The 12592-nt window shown below is 40.6% G+C and overlaps 1 protein-coding gene across 1 annotated transcript; it reads right to left on the bottom strand.

Annotated features, from left to right (window-relative positions):
- Positions 1 to 10454: 10454 nt before the first annotated feature.
- LOC119819979 (ATP synthase subunit ATP5MJ, mitochondrial) lies at positions 10455 to 10691 on the bottom strand. The gene has a single exon (XM_038338196.1). It carries the CDS (start codon positions 10650 to 10652, stop codon positions 10470 to 10472), a length of 183 nt encoding a protein of 60 aa, XP_038194124.1. The 5' UTR covers positions 10653 to 10691; the 3' UTR covers positions 10455 to 10469.
- Positions 10692 to 12592: the final 1901 nt, after the last annotated feature.

The raw sequence follows: 12592 nt of genomic DNA, 5'->3' as shown, positions 1-12592 counted from the left end.
AATGTCTATACGGGCTGAGCATGCAGAAAAGGTGTTGAGAAAAGCCAACAGGCCATCTCAGAAGCCAAGGAAAATAGTTAGATGCAATGACCCCAAATGCTACAGAGAGACCCACAGAAAATTCCAAAAATACTCATGTGATTAGTAATGAAGAGATTGTCAGTCATATTAACCAAATCTTGATGGACTGAGATGTGGAGAGACCAGAGACACAAACATTAGGAACTGTTCATTCAAGATCATTGGCTTTTTGTAGAGGAGAAAGAGGATATAAATAAGTTAGACAGCTAAGTAATTATTTATATGGGTAACTCAAGAGACTAACAAGAAAAAGCAAGGAAGAAAAATGCAAGTCACAGTTAGGAGAGGGGGGCCTATTGATGAGTGCTGATATTTGACCTCTATTTTTAAGAACCAGTACTTCAGTTCCCTAGATTCTAGAAGTGAAGATCCTTGGTTTTCTAACGAGATCTAACCCCTCCTCATATATAGGTCTCACCTCATTTCCCTATGTCCATGTCTTCTTGCTGTGCAGGTAAATGTGTCTGATCCCCATTTGACTTTAAGTCTTTGCTACTCTTCCACAATATGTTTGCTAAATATATAATGTGTGGTGCATTATATATAAGCCTAGCTAAATTTGAATTTCTAATAAACAGTTAGCTACTTTTTAGTGTAGATATGCTCAACTCAATGTTTTGTATGTGTGGATGTTAGAAGACTATTTGTACTTGTGTGATACATTTAATTGTACATTCTGTGATTTTATTTTATCTAAGTTAGTTCTTGGGCAATTACATATACTTTTATAATGCACTCTGGTTACTGTCCCCGCTTACCTTCCTCCCACCCCTTTCAGCCCTTCCCCTATTCCTCTGTCCCTTCCTCAGATTCATGACTTTTGGTTCTTTTTGGTGACCTATTTAGTATAACGAGGGGCACCTGTCTGACCAGTGGATTGGAACTATCCATTGGAGCCCGATGTCTACTAAAGGCAGTAACTACCTCTTTCCCAGTCTTTTCCGAGAGTGGATAATTTGGCTTTCTCCCTCTTTCTCTTCACTCTTCTCTGTGTTGCAAGAGTCATCTCATAGCCCACTTCCAGAGTCACCACTCCATGAGCCCCAGATTGAGAAGAACTCTTCCATTCTCTGCCATCAGCCTTCCCATGTATTTCCTAAACCCAAATCGCGTCTCTTTGTCTCAGCAATACACTCTAGCATGCTTCATTTTTCTAGAAAATTAGACTCAAGCTTTTGTGCAGCTTGACTGATGATGCATCGTAGAGCAAAGGCTATGGCAGGCGCGTGAAAGAAGCTAGGGAGGGGCTTCTACAAATAATTCACAGAAGCAATAAGCCGGGACCACCATATTTAGTCTTCACTGCGTGGCTGGTTTATAAGAGGTAATTTAGAGTGGAAAAATCTGAGTTTGAATCCTCTTCTCCTGTCTCGAGAGACTACTTGCAATTCAGCAAATTTTGGCACTCAGAGTTGCTGACCCAACACTATGGCTTATAGTAAATACAATGGCATAAGGAGTCAGTTAATTTATGCAATCCTGACCTAATCTTTTAACCCACATATATGCCAAACACATATGAGGAGGAACAATTCTTCATAGCATTTAGTCTCAAGAATACAAAAAAAACACATTTTGCCCAAAGGATTTTTCCCCTTCATTTGAAAGTTAAATTGTATATTTTGAAAATAAACTAAGCCATGTGTCTTACTCTTTGCTAACAGCAAACTATTTAGAAAGGATTCAATGTCATATAAAGGATTTTTAGCATGTCATGCTAGAAAGAGCAAACTGTGTCTTCCCCCAATAGATACAAATGCTAATGCTCAGAAATATAAACTTGTGACTATATCTCACATTTCATAAAATACAAAAAAATAATCTATGTCACATGATTGGTTTGCAGGCATTCTGAAAATGTCATCTGATCCATGCCATCAACTGCTATAAACTGACTAAGCTAGTACCATACAGGGAAGGAGGTGTTGGATCAGCGAAAAGTTGGAGGAGAGGTGACAAGGGTCAAAACTCATTGTGCAGAGAACTAATTTAAAAGAAAAAATGCTGCTTTGTATCAGACACAAAACTAAGTTATCTGATCTACAAACCTGACTTAGAATCACCTTCATCGTCAGCCCATTTAATAACTGAAGGTGGTACCGTGCCATGAGGCTAAATACCACACCAGCCATGTGAAAGTCTACCATGAGTTCTTTCATACACAGGGACCCAGTGTCCTTCCATCTATGTTCTCTTACACTTAAGAGAAAGCTAAGACACTCTTATTATTTTTTGCAGCAATTATTTTTAAAAGACACAAGCAGAAGCACATGGACACAAAGTTAGTTAACCCGTATTTAACTAAAGAGTAATGTACCATGACAGTAAGTGCATGCATTAACTACGGTGAGCAGAATATTTATTATGAAAAAGTCTCCATAATTCGCAGAAGCGAAAGACCCAAATTTCCTTAAGAGCGTGATCCATAAGGCACTCTATCTCCTGGACATGCAGCTTTGTTTTTCTTTACTGTAATTGTTGTAGCCTAAGAAGAGGACATCTTGAAAGCACATGCACTCCAAACAGCTAACAGAAAAAACAACTGAGTACAATACAGTCTCTGGATTCAGAATCACTTGGGTTCCTGTGTTGTGCCACTTCCTGCCAATTATTCAATCAGAGTCCCCTTACTGTTCTCCAGTGTCCTCATCGACAAGATGGACATAGTAATCCCTATCTGAATGGGATGCTATAATAATTAAATAAGATTATATTTGGAAAGCTTTGGCTTCGTAACCTCCTGAGTCATAATAAGCACACTGTAACTGCTGGTTGTGGTCGTAGCTAAACAGTCAAGCAGAAAACACTGGCAATCATCGCAGACACCCAGAGGCCAAAGGAGCGACATTTTCACATAATTATAGTCCATGATAGAAAAAGGAGAGAGGAAGTAAAGGGACTGGCAGCACTGGGAAGGATAGGATGAGAAAGAGACTGTAAATTGGCATGAGAAAGACACCAAGTGCTGGCCAGCACACTGGGTGAAAGAGGCAATGGGAGACAGGATGCTGGCATGTGAGTGTGAGACCGGCCATTAGGATATTTGTATATGAAAATAAAATAAGGCATCAAAGCTGAGATTATTTTCACTGGGCTAAAGAAAACTAAAAACACTAGGATTTCTATGGCTCAATCGTACGAAGAAGATTTAGCTCCCACATATCCACCCTGAAAGTCACATTGACGCTAACAAGAACTACACATTAGAACTTAGATGAAAAATAGCTAAAAGAATTGATTGCTGTTACTTTTGTTTAATAACAATGAATATCTGTGCTTTCATAAAAGAGTTTTAAGTATGTCTACTTTAAGTTACTATGTGTTCTTAGATTGAAAATCAAAAAAATCTGAAGATTGTAGAAGATAAGGCCCACTATTTGTTTTTGTATTTTTTTTTTGTCTTATAGAAACCTAACATAGCTCATGTTTTGTATACCCTATGGCTGTTATTTTAAGTCAAAATGGTAGAAGTTGAGTAGTTGCAATAGAGAATGTATGATCACTGCTAGCAACTGTCAGCTTAAGAGAATCTAGACTTACCTGGGAGAGAGCCTTTGGGCATACTTGTGGGAGAGTATCTTGATTTAAATCATTTAACATGGAAAGAACTAGCCCTGTAGGTGGCCTTGCTCACTGTCTGGGGTCCTGTACTATAAGAGATGGAGAAAGCAAGCTACAAGCATGTATCTATGCATTGCTCTCTTCTTCTGGCTTTGGATGGGCTATTATTAGCTTCTTCGACCCCTTGACCCCTTGACTTTCCCATCATGATAAATGCACCATGAATGGTGAGCTAAAAAGAACCCTTTCTGCTGGAAGTGGATTCATCAGAGTATCTGGTCAGTACACTGAGAAGAGAAACTAAGACAGACTGTGTAAACCACAAATCCTAAATCCCTCAGTGGGCATGATAAGGTCAGAATTTTGAACCAGCCTGGTCAGACTGTCATCACAAAATACCATAAACTTGGAATGTAAAACATAGGCACTTGTTTTCTGAAGGGTACCAGTTCTGGTCGAGGAAAGGTACATGATTCATATGTAGGGGAGAGAGAGAGAGAGAGACAGAGAGAGAGAGAGAGAGAGAGAGAGAGAGAGAGAGAGAGAGAGAGAGAGAGAGAGAGAGAGAGAGTGGATTTAGCAGCAAGCTCTTTGGTGTCTCTTCCAGTTAGGGCACTAATTCTACCAAACTAAGGCCTCACCCTTATAACCTCGAGTAACATTAATTACCTGCTTATAGGCCTGTTCCATAAACAGGCACATGTTAGGGAATACACTTTCCAGCATAAGACTTCCAGGACATAATTCAATCCACAGATTACTTTGAACTTGCAAACTCTAGCTTAACCTGAATTATCCGATGTACCACCCAGTGTGTCTTGCTAAACACATCTGGAAAACAGCTCACAAACAAAGTACAGTGGAAACCTTTTCTGTTGGCTATGAATGAAGAGACTATGCAGAAACGGTGCCACAGATGTTACTGTGGCAAACCATTTATATGCTTGGAGAAAAACAGACAAATGACTTCTAGAGGGCAGGAGGAAAGAAGACGATTTCCCCTCTCCAGGGTAAAACAGAAACACATCCATTTATCCATGTCCCAAGTGGGAGTTTCCATCCTGTGGTTATTCTGTTCTCTTACTAAGGAAAGCAGTAATAAACCTTCTTGAGAAACACCTGTGACCAAGTGGAGTGACGATTCAAGCCCACATGGACAGGTCAGCGTCAAGTGGTGGGTCTCGTCACCCCTGTGCTATTTTAAAAGGGTATTTAGCTCTATTTCTTTACTAACCACATGGTGTTTTAAGGCACAGGGCCCCACTCATCTTCTGGGTACCTTTGACATGAAGCGTCCCGCATTTTATTTCTGGTTTACAAATGGAAAAGTAGGGCAGGAAGCCGTCTTTCCCTAGCGAATTAATCACTAGAAAAGCGGGAGCTACCAAATGTGAAGTCCCTTGTTCCTGTGCACCCAATCATGAATTAGTTTGCTCACTCTCTGCGGATATCAACGACGCACTGCCATTTGGAGAAGGAACTACATGCAGTATGATTATATCACGCATCTTCCAAGTCAGTGTAGACACGTCCCTGCCTCCCTCTCTCTGGTGCGTGTTAGAGCCCCCTTCTCAAGTAGAAGTAGAGAAACATGGACAACAGGAAAGAAATATGCCATGACCTAAGTACCAGAAGCAGCTTTGAGTTGGCGTGCTCCCCCACCTCGCGGCACGCTGGCAAGGTCATAGGCTGCAGCGCCCTCTGGTGAGAAGCCAAAGTGACTCACAGATTAATAACGAAGTTGTTTGTCATCAAGAGGTTCGGATTAATTCCAGATCAAAGCTTCCGTGGGCTTAATCCTGCTCCTCAATTGGCGAGTATGTCTTCATTGGAGTCCCTGTGTGAGTATGGCAAGGGTGGGGCCTGAGCTACCAGTGAGCTTCCTTCCTTTAAAGATCCAACGAGAAGGCGGCAAGGCTTACTTGGTGAGACCCAGGGTGAAATCAATTCGGCCGTCAATTCTCAGGTTTTATACAAATAGTGCTAAGGTCTCCAGAGTTCTTCAACATAATAAAGGTAATTTTCACCTCATGATATTATAGTTCTGATTATGAAAAGGGGAAAAAGGAGGAAATGAAGGAGATGGCTTGGTGGTCGAAAGGTTTGCGGTGCAAACCCTAGAGTTTGGATCCCTGAATAAGAATGGTGGTCTATGCGAGGGGTTGGTCCACCCACTGAGACAGTGTGCCTGATCTAATGGGAGCTCACCAGATCCAGCTGGACTCGGACTGAGCGAGCAGGTGATAAAACCAGACTCTCTGAATGTGGCTGACAATTGGGGGCTGACTTGAGAAGCCATTGATAATGGCACCGGGACTTGTTTCTACTGCATGTACTGGCTTTTTGCGACCCTAGTCTATTTGGATGCACACCTTCCTAGGCCTGGATGTAGGGGGAGGGCCTTGGACTTCCCACAGGGCAGGGTTCCCTGTCATCTCTTAAGACTGGAGGGGGAGGGAGGAGGGGGAGGGGGCAGAAGGGGAATGGGAGGAGGGGAGGAAGCGGAAATTTTTGAATGGAATATATATATATTCCATATATATATATGGTGCTCTACCTGCAACTCTGGCCTCGGAAGGTAGAGAGAGGATATTCTCAGAGCAAGCTCAATAATGGAGATGATTCCCAATATTAAACTTCAGCACACATGTGCTGACATACATGCAACCATGCATACATACGTACATACGTGCATGTGCATAACATACACAGAGCTAGATGGGGAAAGGAGAAAGAAATAAAATTAATTCGTACTTCCTTTCTTAGTTTCTCTCACCTAATATTCGCTTCTCTTCCTCCCACAGTATTGCCGTAAACTTTGCGTTCAGCCCTGTGCTGGTTTACTAGGCTTTCAATAGTCAAGTACCCCAACTTAAATAGCTCAGTTCTCCCAGTCTTCTGAGGGATGAGAGCCCAAGGTAGGAGTGCTGTGAGGTATTACCTTTTAATGGCATGGGGGACAGACAGTTCTGTTTCAAACCTGTCAACTGGGTTTGTAAATAGATTAAAAAGATCCGTGTCTCTGAGACACCTTGCCTCTTTATGTACCTGGAGTTAAAGTTCCTGTTCTTTTTTTAAGTTACCAGTCAGATCAGGTCCGATGATGCAACTCTGGCCTCAGAAGGTAGAGTTAATCACCCTTACAAAGAGGCTGCATATAGTATAGTTACCTTCTAAAGTACTGGGGCATGATGCCTAACCTTGACCACTGTCAACCTGATGGGATATAGAATCACCATGGAAACAAGGTCCTGCGTATGTGTGAGAAGACTTTCTAGATTTGGTGAACTGAAATAGGACGGTACACCCTAACTGTAGATAGCACCGGTCCATAGGCTGGAGTCCTGGGCTGAATAAGAAAAAAGGAAGCTAGCTAGAATCAGCACTCACCCCTTTCTGCTTCCTGACTTGTGCAGTGTGACCTCTTGCCTCTTGTTCCTGCTGTCATGACTTCACCATGATGGACTAAACCCTCCACAGTGATCCAAAATGAACCCTTCCATCCCTAAGCTGTTCTTGTCAGTTATCCGGCTGTAGCAACAAGGAAGTTAACTAACACATGGGGTTTAAGCTTCCAAAGAATGGATTTCATTTGGATGTAAGGGTAAAAAGATGCAGCTTACCAGAGAGCAAGATAAATAAGTATACAGAAATATCAGAAGACAGTAGAGATGAGAGAAGTCCCAGCCCCAGCCCACTGTGACACAGACATGCTCCCTCCAGGCAGGTGTGAATAGGAAAATAGAGATTATAGGTCCAACTGCAAATTTTGCCTCTGTTTAGGGCAAGCCGTGCTATCTCTTCTCCAGGATCACAAGTTTCTGAGATAAAAGGGATTCTCCAAAGCCAACAATGTATTATTAATTACAGTGAGCCCTCAGGAACCCTTGGCAAATAGGAAGACTGAATCCAAACATTTGTCCTATTCTCTCGCTGGATTGAATCAACAATTCTTGAGTTATTATGTTACCCTCCAGTGCTAAACCAACTTTGGGAAACTTCATGTTACTATTTAGCTGACTCAGGCATGGTTTTTGTAACTTCTGGCTAATCTACAGCACAATTCAAAATCTTTAGTGGCTGAAAAACTGCATTTTCTAGTATTTATTCTGGAAGAAAAAAAGTGTACCTGGCAGCATTTTCCAAATGCATTTTGCGAGGTGCACAGATGTTAATATAAGCATACTAAGACTGTCCACTTCGGTAGTGTCTTCTCTGATGAAGATTTTCCTCTGCAATCTTTCCCACAGCAGCCTCTCACTTGGGTTCAGAGGGAACAGAGCTGCAGAGGGTCCCTGCCTGCTGGACTGTGACTTTGCCACTTCACCATTCCAATCTCCTTACCACCATGTTCCCATGCTTCCTACGAAGTCTTCCCATGCCAGAACCAAAAGAAGAGAAAAATCATTCTGATAAAACACAAACAGAAGCACTAGAATCTTTCATAAACAGCACTGGAGTTATCATTCTTTTCTTCTGATGTGGGATTCCTCTCTGAATACTGTGATTACCATCAATGAATAAAGAAACTGCTTAAGATCTATAGCAGGGCAGAACTTAGGTAGGTAGGGAAGATGGAACTGAATGCTGGGTAGAAGAAGGCAGAGTCAGAGAGATGCCATGGAGCCACCAAAATCAAACGTGCTGAAACTTTGCTGGTAAGCCACTGCCACATGGCGATACACAGATTAATGGAGATGGGTTAAATTAAGATGTGGGAGTTTACCAGTAAGAAGCTAGAGCTAATGGGCCAAGCAGTGATTTAATTAATACAGTTTCTGTGTGATTATTTTTGGTTTAAGCTAGCTGGGTGGCCAGGAAAAACAAGTGACCTCCCTCCAACATACTTCACTGATTTTTAAATGCTTATTGGAGTGAGCTTCATTAAAGGGTGAAAGAACAGAACAGACACTACAACATGAAACAGCACTTGGCTTTGTGAATCCAAATAAAGAGGACTATGAAAGGCAGATTTGAACTTACATCATAGTCGATGTCAAAGCTCGCTTCCTACAGGTTTATCTTCATGCCCATCATCACATAACAGGTCTGTGTTGAGCCATTATGCATATTTGGGTTCAGCATTTCACCAAAGTATCCCAGCAAGTGCCTTGTTTTCACCTCCAGTTTCCAATACTTCAGTCAGTGCTCAGGTAACTAATCATCCTGAGTCCTTTTCCTCTGCTTCCTCTCATTAGTGAGCAAACTGGTAGTCTCTTCTTTTACTTCATGCTGACTTCTGCCCATTATGAAAATAATACATTTTCTGCATCCTGTGCCTAGACCTTGGTTCCTAATGCAACTCTACGGTAAAGAACTCTAGACTAATTCTAGGTATAGGGCATGAGATGTCCAAAGTAAGTCTAGAGTAATTTGTAGAATCAGCAATAAGGAAGTGCTGGAAAATTAGAGAGAGGGAGACAGATAATAGATGGTTAGAATAAAGGAGGGGAGAGGAAGAGATAGATGGAGGGCAGAAGAGGGAAGGAGGAATGAAGGGGGAATCAATGGTGGACAGATAAATAGACCATAGAAAAGGAATAACAAAGAAGTCCTCTGAAAGAACTATAATGAATGGCTAAAGCTGGGACAATTTGAACAATGAAATAAACAGCGTTTTGTTTTGCCAGATGGTGGTGGCACACACCTTTAATTTGGGAGGCAGAGGCAGACAGATTTCTTTGACTTCGAGGCCAACCTGGTCTACAAGAGCTAGTTCCAGGACAGACTCCAAAAGCTACAGAGAAACCCTGTCTCAAGAAACCAAAAAACAAAACAAAACAAAACAAAACAAAAACAAAAACAAAAAAAAACAGTGTTGTGTTTTATTATAACACAAAATATAAAGTAAATACACATAAGTCCATAAGGAAACAAAGAAAAGATTTGCTAAATATAGGAAGTAATGGAAACAAAGCTTGCAGTGCCTACTCCCTGCCCAGGAGGATCAGCTTAATCTCCCCACACCCTGGTGTGAGTGTGAGCTGGATGTAATGACTCACCTCTAAGGAACAGGATATGGAGAAATGTAAAAGAAGGGAACAAAGTTAAGATCCCCAAGGATGAGGCCTCTAGATCCCATGCACTCTGACAAGGTGTAACAAGATGAGAAAAGCATTATCAACACTGGGTGATGCTTTCCCCAAACTCACAGCCCTAAAATAGTCATAAGGAAAACACTGGATCAATTAAATGAAGAGTAGTCCTTAAGAATTTCTGTAAACTTCTCTGCAGAAGTCTAGAGATAGGGCCGAAGAGACGGTTTAGTGACTAAGGACACTTGTTGCTCTTGCAGAGGACCTGATTTTTATTCCTAGAACTCACATCAGGCAACTTAAAACTATCTGTCCTACAGCTCCAGGGGACCTGATGCCCTTTCTGGACTCCAATAGCACCCACACTGATGGGTGGATGTACACAGCACACACACACACTCCACACACACACACACACACACACACACACGTGCATATATGCATGCACCATTAATTCTTTTTCTCAGTTGTCAGACTCCCACGTGTGTGTCAAATAAGTGAAATAAGTGCAGAATAGTATTCTGCTTGGGATTTTTAAATGGGGGTGGGAAGTCAGAAAACTGGTGAAGTCTGAATACAATCTCAGGTTTATTAAATAGCAGTAGACCAATGCTGATTTCTTAGATTAGAGTCCATAGTTATTTTTTTTTTTGTTTGCTACTCAGACACATTTATTGATGCCACGTTGTAAATGGTACTTAGGGAAGTGTACAGCGATGTTTCATGTTCCCAACTAACACACTTGCTTAAGTTTAGCCGACAGGATTCATCTTGAGTGGACTCGGTGAGCGGCTAGTGATGACCATGGGCAGGTGCAGAACTTGAGCCTTTCAAAGCTTTACTTCTTTTATCAGCACTCCTGATTTTATAAAGGATGAAGGTCATCAACCCCATTCCTACCCAAATTTCCTGGTAAACCTGGGTATAGTAGGGTTTCATGGGGACCCAGACATTCTTAATAAGGCTTTGAAGCATCTCAGCGGGACCAAGGCCACAGGCCACACCAGATTTCCAAAAGTCGAGTCCATAGTTATTAAAGATGCCGAAATTCATAGCAGACACTTCGTCCTCTGACCCATTTCCGCAGTCTCTGATTCTTTCACGGTAAACAGTATAGTGGTTTTAGTCTATCCTCAAAATTCTGCAACGATTACTGCTATCTGATTCTGGAACCTTTCTTTTTGAAACATAGGCTTCCTATATTTCATGATACTTCACACCCAAAAAGGTTGCTTGATTTTAAACAGCAAAAGTAATTCCTAGCTTTAACTTTTCATGAATCTAAGGTCTTTACTGAATTTCTGAAGATTCTCCCTTTAAGAAGTTAGTGACTGATAGGAAGACAGAAAATGGAAGAAATAGCTCACTAACTATGAAGTTATTAGTAACCTTAAAGGGAGGAAGCAAAATGACCTCTGTATATGTTACAGAGATCTCACACACTACAAAATTTGCTTGTGTCTGTACTTGTGGTGTGAATGTGTTTGTGCATGCATTTTCACATATATGTGGGTGCTTTTCTGTATGCATGAATGAGGAGGCCAAAGGCTGATATTGGGTTTCTTCCTCAATTACTTCTTATCTCATATATTGAAGAAGTGTCTCGCACATGAATCTAGAACTTGTAAATCTGCTAAATTAGATAGCCTGCTTGTTCTGGAGATGCCCTATCTCTGCCTCCCAAGTGCTGGGATGGCAGGTGGCCCACCACAAAGTCTCAGCAATTATGCAGGTGCTGTGGTTCTGACTGCAGTCTTCACATTTGGGTGGCAAGCATTATGTTCCACTGAGCCATATCCCCAGTCTCTGACTCTTTTTTAAAAGTGAACAAAGCAGTAGTTTTAGTATATTCACAAATGTATGCATTTGTTCCCACTATCAGATTCCAGAATGAAAAATCACTGGTCTACAGCGACCTTTGTGTCTATGTATTTTCTTATATTAGATATTTCACAGAAAATGAAATCAAGGGTTTGTGAAATTGCTTGCAAGATTCACCTACATGGCAGCATGAGTTTGGATGTTATTCTCTTGATGCCTTAGAAATTTTCCATTGTATCGCTACCCCACATCCCATTTAATACACTCATCAGGTGATGCAGTGTTCCCACTTTTCAACAATTACAAACGATGCTGCTATAAACATTCTCAGAGCTTTTTGTAGGAACATTTGCTTTCTTTCCTTTAGGATATAATCCTATGAGTGAGACCGCTGTATCATATGGTAACTTTATTAAGAAACTATCAAACTGTTTCCAAGGTAGCTGCATCATTTCAAATGTTTCCCATAATGCATTAGCTTATATATTTCTCGAATCCTTGCCAGTTCTTGGTACTGCTTGTCTTTTCCTTTCTTTCCTGCCCCCATATAATAGTATTAGGGATTAAGCATGGGACCTTGTGTATATTAAGCAAGCATTCTACTACTGAGTTATACCCCCAATCTATTATCTTTTTATTATAACCATTCTAATGCTTATGAAAATGTATTTTATCAAAGTTTTACCTGCATTTCCCTAATAGTTGATACCATTGATATTTTTATACATCGTTTGAAATGATGCCTACTTAAATATTTTGTCTAAGTTTAAACTGAAGTACATTTTATTATAGAATTTTAATAGATTTTATTATTAAATAATACTCTGGATATTATGCCTTTATGAGATATATTATTTACAAATATTTGCCTGCATTCTAGAATCATATTTTTACTTTCTTGATAGTGTCCCTTGAAGCATAAATCTTTCAATTTTAATGAAATCTAATTTTTGTATAGTTAATCTTCTGGCCTATTATCTAGGAAAGTATTGCTTTATCTTAAGTTATGAATATTTATGTCTATATCCTTCTCTAATATTTTTCTCTTTTATATCTCTTACGGATTTTAACTTAATTTCTATAGCTCCTGAGGA

This window comes from Arvicola amphibius, chromosome 7, assembly GCF_903992535.2.
Source record: "Arvicola amphibius chromosome 7, mArvAmp1.2, whole genome shotgun sequence".
Taxonomy (NCBI): domain Eukaryota; kingdom Metazoa; phylum Chordata; class Mammalia; order Rodentia; family Cricetidae; genus Arvicola; species Arvicola amphibius.
This window is presented reverse-complemented; position numbering and strand designations above follow the sequence as displayed.